The following is a 22704-nucleotide window of genomic DNA, read 5'->3' on the forward strand; positions in this document are numbered from 1 at the left end:
AGAGTGGGGGCGGGGTGGGCAACGGGAATCTCCCTGGGGGAAAACGAGAATTTTGGCCAAAAAGAGTGAGATGGGAGGTGGGAGAACGTGGTCACCCAGCCCGTGCCTCTGCAGGCCCCTCTACCTGCCTCCCGAGAGCCAGGCTCATTTTCACAAGGTCTTTAACTCAATCGCTTGACACGAATTAGGCACCCACGTGTGCTGGCACTGGGCGGCCTGGGAAAGTGTGTACAGGTGGGAATTTCTGCTGGCTCCCCGGGGGCGGCGCGCGCGCTGGGTCCAGCGAGGGATTTTTGTGTGCACGGCGGTTGTGTAACTGCGGCAGCCAGGAGTGGCGGCCGGAGCCTTTCCCGGGTGCCTTCCAGCTGGGCAGGCGCCCATCAGATATCTGGCTGCCTTTCATCGCCTTGTCCCCGATAGGGATCACCCTGGGTGACGAAATCGCTGTCAGTCACCCCCACCTCGCTCAGAGCCAGAGGGCCGGCCGGCATACACACCCCCACGGGGCGGGGGCCGAGAGCCTGGCTCGGCTTGGGAAGGGAGAGAACTGGGGTTCGTAGCAGGGGAGGGGAAGAGGGGACTTGTGTGTGGAGGAGGCGGGAACTGTCTAGAACAGTCTGCTTCCTCTAGGTGCAGACCAGGGAGGGCTCTCCCTCCTGCAGCCCCAACCCTCCCCCGGGCAGGGTCAACCCCGCCTCCCCAACCCCAATCAAATGGAGATGAAGCTGCCCCCGGGGCTGCGGGATCAAAGGGAAGGGTCCACCCCGCCCTGCAGCCCGGAGCCCGTCCTCGCTGCTGAGGACGGAGCTGGAAGACAGATGAAGCAACAGAGATGTCGTTGATGACTTTATTGTTGCATAAAAAACACAGGCTGTTTCTTCCTCCTCCTACCCCCCCAAAGTGGGTTCACAGCAGTTCAAGAAAAAAAAAAAAATCCTACATTTTCCTCTAGGGAGGCTGCCTGGAAGGGCAGGCAGCCGAGCCACCGAGATCTACCAAAGTAGGGAGCAGAAGACCCCTCTCCAGAGCCCCGACCTGCATACCTTAGAGCTAAGGGCCTCTACGGGGGCAGCAGCCGTGTGCCCCCCAACACCCAAGTGGGAGTTCCCCTTAGAATGGCCACTGGACAAGGCTGTCTTGGTAGCACAGGGAGGGGGTGGCTGGTTTCGATGGGTGGAGAAGAAAGGCATCCCACACCCACAGCGCCCTCCTTCCTCCCCCACCCCCACCTGGCCAGGCAACCTGCGGCCTTGGCCAGCTCCCCTTCTGCCCCCAGCCCTCTCAGGGAGGAAGGGGACAGCGGGCTGGGTTAGCCGAAGGCAGGGGAAAAGGAGAGGGAGAATCGAGAAAGATCATTACTTCTTAAACTACCCCAGGCCCCGGGGGCCCTCAGGGAAGCCCCTCTGTCCCTGTTAAGGAAGGCCCCTTTCTACACAAACATGTATTCCCACCCAAATCCCAGCCCCCACGTCCCATACAGCTCCCAGTCCTCAGACTGGGCCCCAGCATCCCCAAGGCAGGAAGAGACGCTGCGGGCCTAGGCCCTAGACCTTGGACGGGGTGAACAAGATGGGGTCTCAGGAGACCCCAGGCTCAGTAGAGAAACACACACACACATGCACACACGCACACATGCACAGGTGCACAAGACATGCACGCACACACATGCCCTAATATTAAATAAAATACCCTTTGCTTATAACTTAAAAATCAATACACAGCTAATCCCTGCAGAGGGCTCTGGGTGGAGAATGGAGAGCGAAGCGAAGGGGGAGGTCAGAGGGACTTTAGGCCCAGGGAAGCCCCCAGCCCCAGGGTCCCGTGGCCTGCCAGACCCTCCCCTCCCGGGACCAGCTCCTCTCCCAGGTGCCTGGCCCAGCCTCTGCTGGGCCCCTCCCCACCCCCACCCCCAAGATCCCAATCCACCTGTATTTCTAGCATCTAAAGGAGAAGGGGCCAAGTGGGGACAGCTTCTTGGACGTCACCTCTGACGGCAGAGAAGGCCATCAGAGGGAAGACAGCGCCTGCACGGGGAGAGGACTTTCCCCTGCGGTGAGCTGGGGAGGAAGCAGCTTCCTGAATGCACTCTACAGGGGGATGGGGCAGGGCAGGGCAGGGCGGGGCAGGGGCTGGCCAGGCAGCCCCAGCGTCCTGCACTCCAAGTGGGAACAGCTAGAGGGGTCTCTGCTGGACGCCCCCAAGGGGAAGGCAACTGAGGGGAACCTCCGGGAGAGAACTACATCAATTCTAGAGCTGCGGCTGCTACTGGGAGCCTTGGAAACCTACCTAGGGGCACAGACCCGGAAGCTGCACTACTGAGCTTGCTTTTTAAAAAAAAGACCAAGAGTCAAGGACTGCACGGGAGCAGAGGCGGAAGCGGGTGGTTGCGCGCATCCCCTCGACGAGTCCCTCTCTTTCCTTTTAGAGGGGGATTTCCCTGCTTCCCCCACCCCCACCCCCCGCCTCTGTTCTCCGCCCCATAGCTCTGGCCTGAGAACTGTGTGGGATTGCTACCCTCTTCAATCCTGGCTCCACTAGACTGGGTCTGGAAGGGTTAATACGGAGGCGCGTCAAAATTTCTATAACAGCTACAGACACGCCCCCAACCTAGGGGGTCCCCCCCATCTGGGGGGGGCCTCCGGAAGCCCCAGGACTCAGGCACCAGGAGGCTGAGGAAGGCGACCCGGCCCCTTCGGGCGGCTCCGGGGGCGCTTCCGTGTCCAGGTTCCCAGGCCTGCAAGGACGAGTCTCGACAGCCACCCCTCTCCCCGCGCCCCCGGCGGGCCCGCTCCGCTCAGCTCCGGGCCGCTTTCCCCTCCAGCCGCCGCAGGGGTGCCCACCCCCACCCCCGCCCGGGGCCCTGAGCTGCGCGCACGGCTCCTCCCGGCCCCATCGGGCAAACACCTTCCGTCCAGCCCCAGCGCCCACATTGCTCCCGCAAGCGCCCGACTCCCCGTCCCCGCCCCGCTCTCCCTCCCGCACAATAAATAACCGCCTTCCCTGTTACTGACTGCAGCCGGCCCCGAGGACGTCGGCCTGGGGACTCTTGCGGCGCCCCCGGGAGCCCGGCCACGGGCGGCACCCGCGCAGCTCAGTTGGAGGGAGGCGCGCTGCCCTCGGCCTCCCGCTTGCCTTTGCCCCCGGGGGGCTCCACCGCGCCGCCGGCCTTGCCTTCGCCCTGCGCCGCGCCGGCCGCCTCCTCCTTGGCGCCCTCGTGGGTCTTCATGTGCTTGGCCAGGTGGTCGCTGCGCATGAAGACGCGGCTGCAGACCGCGCAGGGGAACTTCTTGGTGCCCGTGTGGGTCTGGAGGTGGCGCTGCAGCTCGTCGGAGCGCGTGAACCGCTTGCCGCAGAAGAGCCAGTTGCACACGAAGGGGCGGTCGCCACTGTGCCAGCGCAGGTGCGCCTTCAGGTGCGACGTCTTGGCATAGGCCTTCCCGCAGCCCGGGATGTGGCAATTGTGCAAATGCTTCTTCTTGCCCCCGTCGGGCCCGCACGGTGCCCCCAGTCGCTCCGCCTCCAGACAGTTGGGGCAGCGACACACGGTCTGGCCTGAGCTGCGTGGCACCGACCGCCGGGAACCTTTAGGCCGGGTCGCCCCGTCCAGACTGGAATCCAGCCCTTGGGACTCCGGGGCAGCCGCTTCCAAGGCCTTAGCCCCGTCGGGTGGCCCCAGGAGGTGCTGCCCTCCGGCGGCTGGGAGGAGGTGGTGCGGGTGCGGGTGAGGCGGCGGGGCGCAGAGCTGGTGGTCGCCGACGTAGCCCCCCAAGCCGGCCTGCAGCGCCCCCGGGTGGCCAGGTGAAGTTAGCGCGCCCTGAGTGTGGGGGAGGTCCATCCAGCTGGTGCCCGGATGAAGGTCCCACCAGGAGCCATCCTCCGTGCCTGGGTGAGTCGGCCGGAACCACGATTCGTAATGGTGGGACATGTCCGGCTGCAGGAGCTTGGAAAAGGGTCCCGGGGCCAAGGGACTGTCGCTTTCCAGGTCCTCGCAGGTCACCCGCGAGGAGGCCCCCGGCAGCTCATAGCCCTGTGAGAAGTCCACCTCCGGGCCCAGCGGGAGGCTCTGCAGCTCGGCAGGCTGCAGCGGGGATGGGTAGTCCCCGGCCTCCGGGCTCGTGTGACCCTGGTATGTTTGGAGAGGCTGCAGGTCGAGGCGCGGCGGCGAGGCGTGAGGCGCGTCCGTGTGCTGGCTGCCCAGAGAGCCGCAGACAGCGGTTAGCATTGCCGGGGCCCGGGGTGGGTGGGGGACAGGGACGGTCAGGGGCACCTCAGATGGGACCTAGAGAAAGCAAAGCGGAAAATAGGTGAGGAAAGTCCCCGGCTTTCGCTCCTGACCCAGATCCCCTCCTCCCAAAGTGCTCCTCTCTAGCCCCCAGGGAAAACACGTTGGGGCCTTTGGGTGGGGACTGGGGAATTTGGGAGTGCTAGGGAGGGTTGCGGATGTGCGGGGCTCAGGCAAGGGCAGAGCAGGGTGGAGATCTGCCTTCCTAAGAGATCGCTCCCATAGGACACAGGGCATCCCTGCTGAGTTACACCTGTCGGACTCTGCTAGGTCCATGCCCACCCCGGCTGCCCAGGCCAGCAGCGCAAGCACAGCACACCTGCTGCCGGGCCCTAATGGAGCGTACAGACCCATCTCAGCTTCCCTGGTTGACCTCAGCACACAGATGGGGGGGGGGGCGCGGAGGTGGTCTGCTGGTGAAACCAAAGCTTGGGGGTCTCTGCTCTGCAGAAAGTCCAAAGCAGGTCCTGAGCTTTTTAAAAAGGCACTCCTGCCACCACCAAGGCATGTCCACGGAAGCCGACCTTCCCCTTCACTGCAGCAGCCCCCGTGACGCGCAGCTCTCCTCCCGGCCTGCTTGCCAGGGCCCCATCAAACCCACTCCCCTGCCTGGCAGCGCCCCTTTCCCTCGGGCAGGGACTTCACCTTCCTGGGGAGCTGCCGTGGTACCAGTTTGTTTTCCTTGGCAGCCCTCCCCCCATCCAGAGAAACCCGAGAAGCCGGTGCCAGCCCACTCTGGCTACCACCCATGCCCTTCTCCAAGCCAGGGGTGGTGGTGGGGAATCAGACATGAAGCTGGGGGCAGTTGGTTTCCCCCCAGAAGGGAGCCAGCCGAAGAACACCTTGGCGGCAAGCTCAAAGCTCCTCGTGCCACCCCTTTAAGGGCTGCAGGGTCAGAGTGCAGAAGCCGAGGGCAACTAGGGAGGCCTTGATGACCCCAGAACTGGAGAGGCAGAACGGCCGGGAGAGATTCTATCAGGGGTGCAGCTGGGCACTCCCCCAAGACTGCCATCAGCCGAGTGTGGAGACCACGCAGCCTGGCCAATCTTCTTTTATAGAACACTGAGCACACCTTGCAGTACTGACTCGGACCATGATGCTGCTCCTCTGTCTGCTCATTCAGTCCACAGTACGGCGTTCCTCTGGACTGCCTCGAGCCTCTGGACCCAAAGCCGCCATCGGCTTCCCTCCACCTCTCCCTAAGGCCTGGGAGCCCTGGGGCCACCACGTGCCTGGCTGGGGCTTCTCTGGGGTCTTTTCCTTCCCACAGCAGGGCTCAGCTGACCCCTACCACCTTCTGGCCCTGGAACCAGGGTGGTGGCACTAGTACTCTGGGAGAGGCCGCGAGAGGAGGGCTGGGCGCCTACTCAGGCTCCGGCTGCCTTACCACAAGAAAGGAACGGGGTGAAGCCGCAGGAGCGGAGCCCCAGGCCGGGGCGGGGCGGGAGCAGCCAGGCCCGGGACCCTAATAGCTCTTGGCGCCTGGGAACTGCCCCAGGGGCTGAGAGGTGGGGAGGCTGGGACGATCCCGGCTCCAGAGTGGCCTCTCACAACCGCGAGCGGAGAACCCAGCCTGGGATGCCGCAGCGGCTTGCACCGAGGCTTCGGGCGAGGAGGGCGCAGGGCGCCAGGGCGGTCGCGGGAAGGCGGGCAAGGGACGCCCCTGTGCCCCATTCCGCCGGTGCTCAGGCAGTCGGGCCTGACCCGTTCCTGGTTCTCAAAGTTCCAGTCCTCCAGTTGTCCCCGTCGCTCCAGTTTCCCCAGTTTCCAGTCTCCTCGGTCGCTCCAGTCTCTCTTGTCCGCCCAGTTTTCCCTCCTTCGAAGCCCTAAGCCCCTCGGATCCTGGAGGACCACCCCGCTCCCAAGGCCAGAGGAGGCTGCCGCGCGTCGGGAACACTTTTTCCCAAGAGAATTTCGGCAGCGACCACCTCGCGCGCACACACACACACACACACACACGCTCCGGGCCACCCTGCCTCGGGCCGGGCTCCTACCTGGAGGCTGCGCTCGGGCTCCGGGCGCGGCGGGCTGGTGCGCTACAGACGCGCGCTCATGGGCCCTGCGCGCCAGCCGGTTCTCCTGCAGTGAGGGGCAGCAGCCGAGGGCGCGGGGCTGCGACCAGACCGGGCGGCGGCGGAGGAGGCGGTGAGAGCCGGCGGGAGGGCGGAGGCCGGAGGGCGGGCGCGAGCCAGCGAGCGAGCGAGTGAGCGAGCGAGGCCAGCTCCGCCCGTGACTCACCCGCGCTCTCTGCCTTCATCCTCTCCCCTGCGCTCCTTTTTCCCCAGAACTCGCGGCCCCGCCCACCTCACCTGCCGCAGCCTTTAACCCTTGCGGGCTCGGCCGGACGGGAGGCCCAGCCCGGCGCTGGAGGAGGGGGCGGGCGGCCGCGGGGGAGGGCTGGTTAACTAGGCCGGTCCCCGCCGCTCCTTCGCTCCTCCTCGTCCTCTCCACCCCCTGGGCCAGGGGCCCGGGCGCGGTGTTTCCCAGGTTCTGAGACCCGCCCCATCGGGTGGAAAACTGCCCTCGAGCTGCTCGGATCTGGATGGGGACGCGGGACTCAGGCCCTGGGGGAGTGGAGGAGGGGCAGGTCCTGGGGGAGGGGTGACCCTGCGCCGCTCTTCGGGCGCGGGTTGCCCTGGTGTGCCCCGTGGCCCACCCACCCCGGCCGGCCAGCGCTGCTGCCCCGCGGAAAGGAGAGGACACTGGACTGAGCGCTCGGCCCAGGCCAGGCCGTGAGAAGCCTGGGACGTCCTGGCTGCCCTGCTTCGCCATTGCCCTCGCAGCCGCTCTCCGCCGCAAGCCACTTCCCCGCTGCGGGTCGCTGGCTGCCCCATGCTCTTCTGGTCCCCCAGCCCAGCTCTCACAGTCCACCGCCCCTTAGGGGGCAGCCCCGGCGCCCGCCTTGGTGTCCTCTCCAAGACACCACCCCCTCCTCTCCGTCCCGGGCGTGCTCAGCCGACGCCGGCACCCTGGCTCCCGCACGGATCCAGTAGACTGGTCAGGCGCCTGGGTGGATTGAGCGACCCTTTGCCACCACTCCCCGATTCTCACCTGAATGTCTAAACCTAATATTTTTAACGAAGGGTCCGGATTCTTTTGAAGAAAACAAATGCTCTGTACACCATGCGACACTCTGGCAAAATTTCAGGGCGTTGGTGGCGCTTGCCTAAACACTCCGGGGTCGGATGGGTAGAGAACCCGGGACGAAACGATTGCCTGGGGTGGGGGTGTAAGAGTCCCCCTCCCGCCGGGCTGGCGTCTGCACCCTGGTGAGCCCCTGCTCCTTTCTGAATCGAAGCCTCCCAGGCTGGCCTCATGGGACCTCGCAGAGGACTTTCTTTCTTTCTTTCTTTCTTTCTTTCTTTCTTTCTTTCTTTCTTTCTTTCTTTCTTTCTTTCTTTCTTTCTTTTTTTCCTGTTTTGGCACGGGATTTCTGATCAATTTCCATATTTCTTTCCCTGTGCGGGTTGGCTTCTCTCGTGCGCTTTGCCGTGGGGTCTTTAAAATTTCGTTTTTGTTTTTAACAGCCAATTTCATTCAGCCCGACTGGAATTTGGGCTGATTTAATCTGTCCTCTCCAGCCCGTGTTCCACTCCCATTGCTTTATCTATCCTGCATTCCCGTTTGGGACACGCTGGGAGTATGGCTATAAAAGGGTTGAACAGAGTCTGGGAGCAGAAATCAGAGTGTTGTGGTTCCCTCCAAGTGCACGCACAACACGGGCACCCTCCTCTCCGGAATCAGTGTCGGGTTCACCCTGCGATGTCTCCCTTTTCTAAGGCTCAGTTCCCTGAGCCGGATGACCCCGACTGGAGGGTTTCCCAGGATTTAAAGGAATGGTACCTAAAAATTCCTAGCTGGTGGGGCTCCTGGGAAGTATGCAGGCAACAGAAGATATTTTTGTGTCAATGAATCAGTTCCCAGCAAATGTCTATTGTATATATTCAAAAGACTGAGGGCGAACTAACGTTTGCAGACCTGAATTCCAGCCCCAATTCTGCATCGCTTAACTGACCCTGGGGCAGTCGGCTTGCTCTAAGCCTCGGTTTCCTGGTGGGTGAAGCCGCCCTGCTGGGTTAAGGACCAGCCTTCGGAAGCTGGGTGGCGCCTCCTGGACCTGGGACATCGCTGGGGTTGGGATTTCTGATGACCTGGATTTTCCTTCTTCCAGGCACTTGGGGTCCTGAGACGGAGATTCACAAGAACTGCTTTGGCTCTTGTTGCCAAAGCTAAATTGCGCCGCCGCCCCCCTCCCCCCATCAACACGGTTTTTTTCTCTGGCACTCAGCTTGCAGATCCAGGCTAGCTGGGTTCGCATCCCCATTCACGGCTGCCTCTGGAATAGTTAGGGGCTTGTCAGAGCAGGGACAGAGCCCCCAGACCTGACTCAGGTGACTCTGGCTCCTGGTTGCGACTCCTTGGCATTCCTGCCTCCTCCTCCCATCTGCCTGCTGTGGCCACGTCTGCCGTTCTCTAGATACCTCGCTCCTGTTTCTAGGCACCAGACTGCCTTATCTCCCCATCGCCTTCCATCCCTGGAAAGCAACAGTGAAAGGGAATCCAGCCCCAGGTGAGTGGATACCCGCCCCATTTTCACCCTCGGTCCCCTTTAACCCTACCCTGCCCCATCCTGACCTAATGCCACCTGGGGTCCCCAGAAACAAAGACCTTCCGTTAGCGCAGGGCTCATCAGCGTGAAATTCAACCAAAAGGAAGTCATCTCTGGGAACTCAACCCTGCTGACTTCCTGCCCTGCCCAGGTTTCTGCCTCTGACTTAGCATGGTGTCACTGTGGTTCTTTCAGATCCCTCTCGGCTTGTGGTCCTTTGCTTCCAGTCCGTGGGTTTCCCACTTGCTAGATGTTTTCCAGCCGAGTGATGGCTATGGCCGGATGTTGATGTGACTGCTGAGGTCACCATAACCCGTTGCCCAAATTCATGTCTTGACTCAGAATTGAACAAGGCTGCCCCCCACACCAGGATCTGCCCAGCCCTTGGGCCATCTCTGCTGCTCTCCCTCATTCCCTCAAAGGCATGAATGGGAAGATTTTGCCCACAAGTGTCCACCTCCCATCCCTGCCACCCCTCCTCTTCCCAACTGTCCTTTGGTCAGGACCTGTTCTGTGCCTGGAGCAGCCTCACTAGGTTGTGTTAATCCTAACCATCGTTGACTTCTAAAGCACCTACTATGTCCCGGGTCCCACACACAGATAGCGCCACTCACGAGCACTCTCGAGCACGTGACAGAGTAACTGTTATTGTTCCCATGGTACAGAAGAGGAAGCCACAGATGAAAGAAGTTAAATGAGTCTCCCAAGATTGCAGGAGGGAACTGTCGGTCTCCGAAGCCCAGGTTCTGCCTGCTATTCTGTCCTGTTTCACTACTGCAGAGGTGATGGCCCTGGGAGTCCAAGCGCCCCTAGATCCTCAGGTGAAGGGACAGCATTCCTAGAGTCACCTCTGATCAGAGCCACCCACCATCCTGCACCTAACAGGACCCTCTGGTGGCATCGTGCACTGCCGGGACTGGTCACACACCACTCGGCTGTGGCTTCTAAGCCTCAGCTGTGCTTAGCGTTGGCACCATGGGAACATCAGAGCTGGTCTGCCAGGAAAAACAGTCTAAGCCCAGGCCCTCATTTTCCTGGTGGGGACTGAATCCCAGGACAGGCACAGAGCAAGTCAGCAGCAGAGCAACGACCAGAAGCCCCATCTCCTAATTCCCGGCTTCTTGGTTGCTAGCCCTTCTCCTCCACCTCCAGGAGGCACTTAGACAGACTCAAGCTGGTGGCCCTGGACAAACACGTTCCTCTGTCCCCTCTTCTCCCCGCCTCATTCTCCTGCTTCCTGGAGAAAAAGGCAGAGTCCAGAGCCGGGGTCATAGTGTTTTCTTTCATTCATCCTGTCTTCATTCAGCAAACACAGAGGGTCTGTCTAGGGCCAAGCCCTGTGCTGGGCACTAATTCTGTTATAACCCCCCTATCATGAGTGTCTGCCGTTGCCTTTCAGTCTAGAAGATGAACCCATCTGTGGATTGTACATATGTGTGCATGTGGCTGTCTACAAACGTGTGTGCATGTCACACGTGTGTGTGTGTGTGCACGCGTGCACCTGTGGACTGTGGCACCTGTCATCTCTCTTCCATCATACAGGGAGCCCCCTTGCTACCTCTGTGGGTGTCCTGCCATCCAGGACACCCTCTACATCTGCTAATATTCGCCCAGCCTTTGTCTCAGAAAGAAGTCCCAGGCTCAAGTCCCTCCCCCGCCCTCTCCCAGATCTCAGCCCAGCTCAGTCCAAAGACCTCCAGGAGCTCTGTTTGGTCCTCCCCAAAGACCCCACCAAGATGTCCCTCTTATCCCTCCCTCCCTAGTTAAGAGAGATCCAAGCCGTCCAGATCTCTGTGCCCCCGCACCCCGAGAATAGGGTCCTAATGCTGTGTGGAGGTCCCCTGTCCTGGACAGGGAACAGTCTCTCTTACCCGTCCATGGAGCCCAGAGCTGGCAGCAGCAGTGAGGGGCAAGTGGGGGTGATGGAGAACCAGGCTTTATAAAGGAGGCGACAGTCAGAGCCAGAGGGGGAGGCGAGAGCCGGGAGCAGGGATGCTGCCAAGTCCTCACGGCCTCGGAAGCTTTTAGGATAATCCAGGAAACAGTGGCCCCCGGCTCTCCTGGGGGAGTGGTAGGGGGTGAGAGCGGAGCCTCTGAGGTCTGCCAGGAAAAGAGGATTTCAACTGCAGGAGGCATCTGGGGTGGGGGTGGGGTGGCGGGCAGGACCCGACTCCTCCCGAGGCGGGTGGGCAGCAGCAGGACTAAGTGGCTCTGGGAGACTGGACAGAAGAAATGAGAGCCTTGCTAGGGAAGAGAGCCAGGGTGGGAGAACTCGCCACCCTCCATCCTCCTTCCTCACCATGGCTTCACCATGGACTTGGTGGGAGAGAAAAGAAGGTCCACTTTTAAGAACCCACACGCACGCATACACGTGCACACACACAGCAGGGTCAAGTCAGTCCTCCCCTGCAGAACCCTGCCCCCCCCCCCAGAGCTGAGGATGGCTCAGCATCTCCTGCTCCACTTCCTCCCTTTCTCACACACCCACTTCCAACTTGGATCCCCCAGGAGGATCCAGTGTAATCTGCCACATGAGGAGGGAGGTCCCTCTCCCTGACTTTGGCTGGGGTGCAGAGCTTGAAATGGACAAGAGTTCATCTAAAAGCGGAGGCAGAGCCCAGCCAAGAACTTGGAGCTACTTCAGGGTGCCTGGGACTACAGGAACTTAAAGAGGCCAGAAAGATGGCCTGGGAAAGGGAGAAGGGCCCTGGAGGTGGATTTAGGTGGTCCTGCCACATCCCCCACTGTGTACAGGACCCTACCTTGGGGGTGGCTCTCAGTTTAGGCAGGCTGGCTAACAGATGCATGTCTTGGGGCAAAGAGGGACAAAGGCCAGGAAGGAGAAAGGAGATGGAACAGAATAGGATTGGTTTCCCAAAGCCCTCTGCCACTGGGAATTCTGACCCCCATAGGAGAGTGGCCTGGGGACTGTTCACAGGGGGCACCATAGCCTTGGCCACCACTCAACACCTGGCACTGAGGCTGGGCCTTGCTATGCAAGCCCCTGCACACGCACACACTGAACCTGGTGCCCAGCTTGAACGACACCTCCCTCCCACAGGATGAGCCAGGGAATCTTCACCCCAAACTCTTTTCTTGCTCCTCCCCCTACACCCCCAGCAATCTCTAGACTGGGGATTCCCAGTTTCTTCATTAGCTTTTCAGTAATTATCTTGTAAAGGCCCCGACAGGTCTTTCTTCCCATTTCAGAGATGAGAACATTGAGGCCCATAAGAGGTAAAAGCTTAGCAGAAAGCCACCCATCAAGCAGGAGAGAACTTGATAGTGGGGGCTTGGAGGCAGAGCTGCGCCCCTTCCTTCGCTTGCGAGGACAGGGCCAGCTCAGCTCCCCCAGGGGGGACCCAGGCGTCAGGGATGAGGTAGGCTCCAGGGAGGGGCTGCCCTGTCCCACCCCACCTTCCAGCCCAGAAAAGCAGAGTGAGGGGGAAGCAGCCCCGGAGACCACACAGGTGGAGTAAATAATGTTAATACGGGAGCATTATCACCAGGGCATTTCCTCATGGATAAATGTCTCAAATACCAAAGGATGCCTCCAAATTATAGTTAATTACAGAGTTGATTTGCATAAATTATAAGGTGAGCATACAAATTCTTTCAATCGGTTCCATATGCTTAGGTAGCAGGTCCAGTCCAAAAGATGGGCGAATCTTGGGGTGGGGGGCAGCTTGGGAGAGGAAAACGCCTGGGCTCTGGGCCCCTAGCAGCAGGCCCGCATCCCTTTCTTTCCTTGGGATCAGCAGAGGGTCCTGCAGACCCCGCCAGGCTCACGTGGAGGGTGAGCGCCAGGAGACCCCCTTTCCTCTTCTATTCGCACCTCCCTGCATTGTGCTTTCCCACCTCTGAGGCTGGGCGGGAAGGGATGAGGTAGCAGCATCCCAGCTTCTCGGCTTCCAGCAGGACGGGGGAGGGGGTTGGCACAAGCCAGGGACCCCTTGAGCTTCAGGGTGGACTCGGTCCCACTCGCTGGCTCCCTGCTCCCCCGGAGCCGCCGCCCCCCACCTGGGCTCACTCCCGGAGCCAGCCCTGGGATCCCGGGTTTGATGTTGCCGCTGCCTGCACCTTCCAGGTGGCTCCGGGGCGGCTCAGACTCCCAGACTCTTGTCTCCAGTGCCTGGGCCCATTTCCTCTGCCCTCGCCTCCCAGGCCCCCGCCTCCTCCCCCACGCTGGCTGCTAAGACTCTGCTTCCTTCTCCAGCTCTCTAATTTGTCCCTCCCTCCCTCCTGCCCCATCCTCAGCCCCAGAGGCCTGCGTCCTCCCAGTCTTCTCCCTCCCCCTCCTCCTCCCCTTCCCCTTCCTCCCCCTGCTCCCCCAAGATCCCAGGTCTCCCCCACACTCAGCTGCCCGCTTTTACTTTCTGACCGTCTTCCAGCCCCAAATCCTCACGGAGTATATATAGTTCCCTCATCTTCTCCATAACCCTGCCCCAAAGGCAGGAGCCCCTGGATCAGCTTGGGTAGGGAGGCAGGGCTGGGGCATGGTCCCCCAGGTGTGAATGGGTAAGAGTTCACCTCTGTCTGTCTTCTCATCCTAGAATCCAGAGGGGTGGGGGATGAGGAAAGAGCCTAAAACAGTGCCTGCTACTTAGAATTTTATAAATGCTTGTTTAATGAATGAATGGAAATGGACATTGATCTGTGAAAATTCTAGGGAAGGGGCTGGTGCTGTGGCACAGCAGGTAAGGCCGCTGCCTGTAACACTGTCATCCCATAAGGGCGCCAGTTGGAATCCCGGCTGCTCCCCATCCCACCCAGCTCCCTGCTAATGCACCTGGGAAATCAGCAGAAGATGGCCCTAGTCCTTGGGCCCCTGCATCTACATGGGAGACCGGGAGGAAGCTTCTGGCTCCTGGCTCAGATAGGCCCAGTCCTGGCTATTGCAGCCATCTGGGGAGTGAACCAGTTGATGTAAGATCTCTCTCTCTCAGTCTCTCTCCCTCTCTCCCTCTCTCTCTGTAACTCTGCCTTTCAAACAAATAAATCTTTTTTTATTTTTTTTAAGAAAATCCTAGGCAAGTGCCAGCTTGTCAGGAATTACTTTTTATAATACTTTTTATTAAAGTATTTTGGGGCCAGCATCATGGCACAGTGGGTTAAGCTGTTGCCCATAATGGCGGCATCTCATATCAGAGCACCAGTTCAAGTCCCAGCTGCTCTGCTTCTGATCCAGCTCCCTGCTAATGCACCTGGGAAAGCAGCAGAAGATGGCCCAAGTCCTTGGGTCCCTGCCACCCACATGAGAGACTCAGATGGAATTCCTGGCTCTTAGTTTTTGCCTAACTAGCCCTGGCCTTGGGGCCATTTAGGGAGTGAAACTGCAGATGGAAGATCTACTTCTCTCTGTTTCTCCCCGTCTTTGTCACTATGATTTCAAATGAATAAAATAAACCTTAAAAATATTTTAGTCCCCCATTTTCCCTTTTTCAAGAAAAATTTATTTATTTGTTTGAAAGTCAGAGTTATAGGCAGAAGCCAGGAGCCAGGAGCTTCATCTGAGTTTCCCACATAGGGGGCAGGGACCCAGAAACTTGGGCCATTTGCTGCTGCTTTTCCCAGGCCATTAGCAGGGAGCTGGATCAGAAGTGGAGCAGCCCGGACAGAAACTGGGGCCCATGTGGGATGCGGGTGTTGCAGGCACAGCTTTACCTGCTATGCTACATGCTGGGCTCCTTTTTTTTTTTTTTTTTTTTTTTTTTTTAATGAATGACAGAGAGAGGGAGATCCTCCATCCATTGGTTCACTTACTTCTCAAATGCCTAAAACAGCCAGGGGTAGGCCAGGCCAAAGCCAGGTCAATTTGGGTCTTCCATGTGGATGACAGAGACCCAAGTATTTGGGCCACCATCGGCTTCCCAGAGTGTCATTAGCAAGAATTGGGAACGGGATTCTTCGCATGGGACGCAGGTGTCCCAATTGGCACCTTGGTTGCTGCACCAAATTCTGCCCCAGGAATCACTTCGTTTTTAAAAAGTTGATTTATGGGGTTGGCGCAGTGACATAGCAGGTTAGGCCTCTGCCTGTGGTGCCAGCATCCCATGTGGGTGCCGGTTTGTGCTCCCCATTCCTTGGGCCCCTGCACCCATGTGGGAGACCCAGAAGAAGCTCCTGGCTCCTGGCTTCAGATCGGCCCAGTTCTGGCCACTGCAGCCATTTGGGGAGAGAACCAGCGGATGGAAGACCTCTCTCTCTGTCTCTCCCTCTCTGTGTCTGTAACTCTACCTGTCAAATAAATAAATAAATCTTTTTTTTTTAAAGTTGATTTATCAGGGCCAGCACTGTGGCGCAGTGGGTTAAAACCCTGGCCTGAAGCGCTGGCATCCCATATGGGTTCTGATTCTAGTCCTGGCTGCACCTCTTCCGATTCAGCTCTCTGCTATGGCCTAGGAAAGCAGTAGAAGATGACCCAAGTCCTTGGGTCCCTGCACCCACGTGGGAGACCTAGAGGAAGCTCCTGGCTCCTGGCTTCGGATCAGCGCAGCTCCAGCCATTGCGGCCATCTGGGGAATGAACCAGCAGATGGAAGACCGCTCTCTCTCTGTCTCTACCTCTCTCTGTAACTCTATCTTTCAAATAAATCAAATAAATCTCTTTTTAAAAAGTTGATTTATCTACTTGAAAGAATCACACACACATACACACACACACAGAGGGAGGGAGGGAGGGAGGGAGGGAGGGAGACATCTTCCATCTGCTGGTTCACTCCTCAAATCCCTGCAACAACCAGGGCTGGGTCAGGCCAAAGCCAGGAGCCAGGAGCTCCATCTGGTCTCCCACATGGGTGGCAGGGGCCCAAACACTTGAGTCTCTGCCAGAATCAGAGGAATGGGGACAGGAACTGGTCCCAGATATCCCAAGCAGCAACTTAACCCACTCAGCACAATGCCAGCCCCAGGAATCACTTCTTGTCTGGATTAGTTTTGAGGTTTCCCGTGGGCTCTCTGCGGTATCTGTGCCCACCCACCCGAGCTGTCCTGCAGAGCAGTGATGATTAGCTAACCTAAATGCCCCCTGTCTTGGCTCTGCCCATCTCCAACACACTGAGTGCCCCTCAGTGCTGACCGTGACAGCCGAGAGCCTCCGACTCTCCACCGCTTTAGCAGACTTCGCTTCCAAACCCTGCAGCCCAGCCCCGCCCAGCCCGGGAGACTTGATGCTTGTCAGACGCACCTGACCTTCCTACTTTTGCTGCAACTCTTTCCACCCCTGCCGCCCCATCCCTGCCCCGGGAAAGCACAGCAGCGTCCTCCAAGCTCCCAGCCCTGCAAGGTGCTTTCCCTAGGAAGTCTCCTCTTATCAGCTGGTCACGGGTTGTCCTCAGAATTTCCTTAGCACTTATTGCCTCACGCCTGCTTCCATGGGGTGGTTTTCTTTTGTAAAGATGTATTTATTTATTTGAAAGGTAAGGTGACAGAGAGGGAGATACACACACACACACACACACACACACACACACTCAGAGAGAGAGAGAGGGAGGGAGGGAGAGAGAGAGAGAGAGAGAAAGATTTCCATCTATGGGTTCTCAGCCCGAATGCCTGCCAACAGCCACGTCTGGGCCAGGTTGGAGCCAAGAGCCAGGAGCTTCATCCCAGTCTCCCACATGAGTGGCAGGGGCTCAAGCACTTGGGTCATCGTCTACTGCCTTCCCAGGCGCATTAGCAGGGAGCTGAATCAGAAGCGGAGCAGCCCGGACTGGAACCGGTGTTGCTCATATGGGATGCCGGTGTAGCCCCTGCAACACAACGCCAGCCCCAGAGGTTGGTATCTTATCCCCCCTTCCTAGTGATAGGCTCCTTGAGGGCAAGGCTGGGTCCTTTTCATACTGCGCAGTCCTCAGCCTGATGGCTTTCTTTGGGAAAGGGATGGCTAAGCCATGGCTGAGCGAATTAGAGAAATGTTTCCCTGGCATCCATGCTTCCAGGGGTTACTAGGTTGGAGACGGCCTTCGTGAAGGCAGAAGGCTGGGTCTCACAGGAGGACACTGCAGGGCCCTTGAACCTCGGAGATCCATGAGGAGCAGCGAGCACAGATGCCCTGTGATGCCCTGCGATGCCCCCAGCAGGCGCTGGCTGTGTGATGGAGGTAGGAGGGTGCAGCGGGGTGTCGGGACCTGTGAGGTTGAGGGGTGATGGCTGAGGCAGGGTGGAGCCCCTGACACTGCTTGCAACAAAGAGTTAGAGGTTTGGGACAAAAGGAGCAGGGGCAGCGAGTGGGAGCTCGGGGGAGGCTGGGTGAAGAAAGCAAAGGCAGAAAAAGCGGCATCACCGTTGTCCCTCCGTGAGAACTTAAAATTCTTCCGACCCTGACCATGTCATGCCTCAGTTCAAAAACAGCTGATGGTCCCCCTCACCTATGAGAGAAAATCCATACTCTCTGCCCCGGAGGTTTCAGTCCTATTTCCCGTCCCGTCTCTGCCTGCTTTGCCAGCCACGTCTGCTGCACAGCCCAGGTTCCAACACAGGGTCTCTGGACTCTGCCTCTCAGGTCCGGGTGCTTTCAGCGCCCATCTGGTCTCGCAGTGAAATGCTTTTCTTCATTTCTCTGGCTGATGAGCCTCATTGATCTTCTGACGCCCAGTTCAAACATCCCTTCCTATAGGGAGCCTTCTCTGCCTCTCTGAGTCACACCTTCCTGTGCTCTCAGAGCCTGAAACTACAGCGGGATCAATGCTGTCCCATGGGCGGTACGATGAGCTGCGTGTGTGTCGGACTCTGAGCTTCTGGAGGGACCGGAACGTTCTCTGCTTGTAACCCCCACCCCAGCACTCCGTGCAGGGACGCAGACTGGACTGCACCCTTGGCGGGGACGGGGCTGCCTGGACAGAGGTTCTGCACAATCTCTTTGTTGCCACCTCTGCAGTTTGCCTTCTGGGCTTCAAGGTATTGTGCCCCTAATGCTCCCTGTGCCCAGTGCGCTGTTAGAATCCAATGTCAGGGCTGGCACAACGAGGCCTTGTGACCTGGCCAACCCAGGCACGGCCACCACCCTGCAGCCAGGGTCATCCAGAGACCCTCCAACTGGACCCCATGAGCGGGGGGGAATCAGAGAGGAGGCTTGGGCATCAGGACCTGGCAGGCAGAATCGGCCAGGGAAGGGAGGGCGGGCAGTGCCCTGGAAAGGGGGCCGGTCTCATTGTTGTGGTCTGTCTGGGAGATTCCTCCCCTTTTTAATTTGCTTCCTGATTGAGGGGTTGGCTCTGCCTGCCCAGCTCCCCCGTCATTATCTGCTGCCGGTGGCTCAGGTGCTGGCGAGCCTGGCGTGGCCCCTAGGTTATTACCTGGAGCTCTGGGGGTGGCAGAGGCTGCCCCTCTGGCCGGGGTGGGGGCCTGTCTGGAATCTGCACTGATCCAGCCACCCACAGGGCAGCCATCTTGGTGGGAGACAGTCGGTCCCAGGGGGACGTCATGGTCCAGAAGGAGTATCTATGGCACTGGAGACGGGCTGGGTAGTAAAATGCTGGAAGACCAGCCGCCCTTCTGAGGCTGGTGAAAGGTGCAGCAGTCAGATGTCAGGAACTTCCCAGCCACGTGGGCAAGGAGAAAGAGGGCAGTGAAGCCTGGTGATTCCCACTCCAAGTCCTGCTGGGGCTGCGGCGTTCTGAAAACCAGCAGTCATCGAGGGGGAGGAGTGGCGTTGGTCTACGGACCTGGGGACTACTCGATCCCAACATCTAGGAACTCCCCAAAGTGTGGTGCACAGGGGACTGCGCCCCTCGGCTGGCGCCCTGGAGCATCAGACCTCAGAGCTTTGCCCGCTGCCCCTGAGCTCAGCCTGGAAGCTGTCGGGGAGGGCACCTCACCCCCCCCTCCCCGCCCTCGCTTTGCCTAGTCCACCTCTGGGCCCCTGGGCGTCAAGGACAGGCGATAACATCAGTACAAACAGGAAGTGCTGAATTAGAGACACAAAGCGTGTTGTTTTAGTGGGCGCCCAGCGCCAAGAAGCGGTGCCAGGTTGGCAGCCCTGGAGCTGGCGTCTGCCTGCTCACCGTGCAGCCAGCTGCCCCTTCACCCCTCTGGCAGGACCAGGGCAGGAGAGCTCCCTGGAGAAGAAGGCGGGGGTAGGGGCAGGGGGAGCGTGTCGGGGGAGGGCCTGGGCCAGTGGTTCCCCTTTCCCCACCAGCTGAGCTTCTGTGGTGTCACCTGAGACTCAGGCTGGGCATCCGGCACTCATTCCACAGCTATTGCAGGTGCCTACTCTGTTCCAGGCACGTGCTAGGCACAACCCCGACCCCTGCGGTAGCAATGCCCTCTCTAGGAGCTTCGCCTCGTGGAACCAGGGGTTTGGTTCGTTGCTCTATGCCCAAGGCTTGGAGTGGTGCCTCCTGGCGCTCCCGGGGTGCTTTCTAGGCTGGCGGGGTGGATGGGTGGGAGCCTGGATGGAGGGCAGAAGTGGGAAGTGGAGTCCTTACGGTGGGCATGGGGAGTTCCCTGCTGTTTCAGCCCACTCTGCACCAGGGTACTGCTCATCCACCAGTGTCCTTCCCATCCTGTCCACTCCCAAATGGTTATTTCAGTCTTGACACCTGTAAGTGGTCATGGTCCTAACTGTTGTCCAGATGTCCCCCAGGGACTTGGGATGACCAGGACACGTGAGCCGTCCACGCGGGGAAGCCCCCGGGGCCACACCAGTCCCTCCTAAGACCTGGAAGGGCTCGTGGTCTCCGGAGGCCCTGGAGCTGGCTGCCCTCCTGGGCCTGGCGTGCTGCCCTCTGCCCTGGCCCTGCTCCTTCCCGGCTGCCGGTGCCAGGTGAGGCTTCGGGCACGGCAGAAGCTGAACCAGAAGCCACCCCACCTTGTTCCTGCGGCTCCATTCCCCCCATCCACACCCAAGAGGTGAGATCCTGGGGCAGTTGGCATCTGACAGCCTGGCATCGACTCATGCCAACAGCTTGGAAGCTGCGGTAATTAGAAGGGGAGAGGGAGAGAGGGGAGAGGAGGAGACGGAAGGCAGGCTCTGGAGAGAAACCTTCTCCTCCTGCCTGCCGCAGGGCAAACTACTTCAAACGAATTCGTTTCGCTCTTGTGAAACTGAAGACAATTTCCTTTTCTGTCATAAAACAAATTATTGCTCATCAGGAGCGCTGGGCTGGTCTCTCTCCCGAGTGTTTGCGCCTGCTCCTCGCGGGGCCCGGTGGGCGGCAGGATAGGGAGCATCAGGAGAAGGAAACGGGGCCTGGGAGGGGGTTCACAGGGAGCCACCCCCAGGAGGGGCAGGGAGAGGGGTGACTGTGCACCTCGGGCGAAGCAGCGCTGGCTCCCCTCGCCAGCCTCCCCTGCTGGGAACCCCAAGCTACCTGGGCCCGACCCCCAGGACCGAAAGGGACCCTGGGAGTTATCCCATCCATCCTCCTGTCTCAGAGCCGGCCCGGAGGCGGCACCACCTCCTCCCCCGGGCACCTGTTCATGGTGTGGACGAGCAGGCAGAGGCACGGGAGACCTGGAGAAGTGGAGGGACTCGCCAGAGATCACTCAGCAGACTCATTCATCGGGGCAGAGCTGGGTGTGCAACCCCATGGGTTCTCTTCCAGGTCGAGCTCAGAGGACACCTGGGGGCTTTCCTTAGTGCTCTGGCTACTCTAGGGGGCCCAGGACTATTGCCGGTCAGGTAGAAACCCTGGAAGAGGAGCTGGGAGCAGGCTCCCTCCATCCCCAACCATCAGGCCTCCGTGGCAGCCTCCACTCTGCCCTCGAAGGAGGGACTTCCTCTCCAGCCATCCAGGGAAGCCCCTCCAGACCCACCAGGGGAACGGTCGTGAACTTTCTCTTTTTTCTTCCTCTCCTACCCTACCTCCTGGGCCAGGGCGCAGGGGAAAACACCACTTCATATTTCAACTCCTCTTTCTCCTCACCTCTTCCCTCACTTCTTCCAGCCTGCCCTCCTTAGACCTTTCTGGCCAGCAATGGAAATGCAAAGTTTCTTTTCCTTGGGGAGAGACACAGGCCACGTCATCACAGAAGTCCTGACCTCCCTGAGCAAGACCAGACACACCCAGGAGGGACCATGGCGGGCTCTGGCTGGAGAGAAGTGGACGTTCCCAGGGAAGAGATGGGGCAGGGGAGGAGAAGAGGGGTGAGGGTGGGCGAGGGATCTCAGGGGGCTTCCTGGAGAAGGGAGGCAAAGGAGGACATGCGATGTGTTTGGCACCGAAATCTTGGAGGCAAAGATGAAAGATGGGCCCAGGTGGGGAGGGGGCGGGGACACCTGGGAAGGAGTTGGGAGACCCCAGCACCACGCACAACCTTCCTGGTCCTCCCAGCCCCTCCGCCGGCAGTCTGGGAGCCAGGACATGCCGTCTGCTCCATTCCCTAGTTTTCAACAGCCCCCCCCAAATTCATCCTTATGTCCATCCAGGGTTCCTTAGGTGCCCACTGGAGGCTTGGCAAAGAGCAGGACAGGAGCAAGACCGAGAACAACTGCCCCACTGACAAGTGGCTGGGAGGGAGACAGGGAGGAGGTGAGCAGAGGGCAGGGCCGGGAGAGGATCGTGTCCGGGCGAAGACTCCTGCTCATCGGACACGCCACGCTGGGAATCCGAGAATCCGCGGTGGGAATGGGCCGGGCTGGCAGGAACAAAGGATGAGAGGGAGGTTATGGGGCCAGCTGGGACGCACACACCCACCCCTGACGTACTTCAGCGGCCGTGACCTCCGCCAGGCGGTCAGACCCTGTCTCGCTGCACTGCCCAGTGGGGTCCCCCTGCACCCAGGCCCCCCAGTGGGGGTGAGAACGTGAGAGGAGCTGGTTAAGCACTCCCAGGACTCACTTTCAGGGTGAACTCAGGGAAGGTCTTTTCCCACAGGTGGGACACAGGAGGGTGAGGAGAAGCAGAGAGGACACCACGATGTTGGCGACTCCCAACTGAAGGCTACAGGGTCTCTAGGATCAACTGTTCATGTCTGTCTGAAGATCCCACAATGGGAGGGCAGGCCTGGAATGTGGAAGGCATGGGGTAGACACCAAGAAGAATTCCTTGATTTGGGGGTGATAGGGACTGAGTGACGGGTCCCACAGCTCAGCCTGGAGTCCTGCCTCCTGGGCAAGGGCACACCGCACTCGCCCACGCAGCTGGGACCCACCCATCATCAGCATCTCCCCCGTTCCCTGTGACAAGGAGCGAGTGGAACACGGCGCTGAGTCTGGGCTGCCTCCTGCTTACTCCGCTCTGGGCAAAGGAAAGGGGCTCCTGCCATTTCTTCCCTCCCAGCCTTGAGACCAAAGGCCTGGCAAGGCAGAATTCTCTCTGGGTGTGGACCCTCCTGCTCTTCTAAACCCACCCCATCACTGGGAGCCAGTATGGGTCCTCTGGTACAGCCACACCTGCACGTGGACCCCCAGCCGCTCCCACAAGCAGACATAAGTGGCTCCCTCCAAACAGTGACAAGTGTGTAGATCCTCCACCCTGGTAGGGCATCACTCGCCCAGAGGCTCAGACAGGTGCTAGGTCACAGTCGCCACCACACAGGCCCACAGTGAGGCTGGCAGCACGGGCACGGGGCCTCACACCCCCTGGGGTCCCCCTCACTCACGTGGCCTCACCACACACTCTCCACTCCCACACAGGTGGGCAGGTTGTGTAGCAGTGAGCATGGCCAGGAAGGACAAAGTCAGATCAACATGACGCCTCGGGGTGTTGGCAAGGTGGTGGGGGACTCGGGCCCAAAAGCAGATTGTCACAAAGCGGCCTGTTAAGTGCTGGGAGAGGCGTAAGCATCAGGTGCTACGAGGATTAACCCAGCCTTGGGGGTCCCAAGAGCCTTCCCACATTTATGCATGGGCAGCCGGCCCAGAGCTTCCGGGA

General features: G+C 59.7%; 1 protein-coding gene across 2 annotated transcripts; it reads right to left on the reverse strand.

Annotated features, from left to right (window-relative positions):
• Positions 1-831: 831 nt before the first annotated feature.
• On the reverse strand, positions 832-10873 carry SP6 (Sp6 transcription factor). 2 transcript variants are annotated; one of them, XM_070060803.1, is made up of 2 exons: positions 10763-10873; positions 832-4279 (listed from the first exon to the last, which is right to left on the reverse strand). In XM_070060803.1, the coding sequence occupies exon 2, from the start codon at positions 4220-4222 to the stop codon at positions 3092-3094; it is 1131 nt and encodes a 376-aa protein (XP_069916904.1). In that variant the 5' UTR covers positions 4223-4279; positions 10763-10873; the 3' UTR covers positions 832-3091. The 2 variants fall into 2 exon arrangements, with proteins under 2 accessions (XP_069916904.1, XP_008269592.1); XM_008271370.4 differs by lacking the exon at positions 10763-10873 and adding an exon at positions 6277-6638.
• Between the last annotated feature and the right edge of the window lie 11831 nt (positions 10874-22704).

The sequence above is a fragment of the Oryctolagus cuniculus genome, chromosome 17 (genome assembly GCF_964237555.1).
Source record: "Oryctolagus cuniculus chromosome 17, mOryCun1.1, whole genome shotgun sequence".
Classification (NCBI taxonomy): domain Eukaryota; kingdom Metazoa; phylum Chordata; class Mammalia; order Lagomorpha; family Leporidae; genus Oryctolagus; species Oryctolagus cuniculus.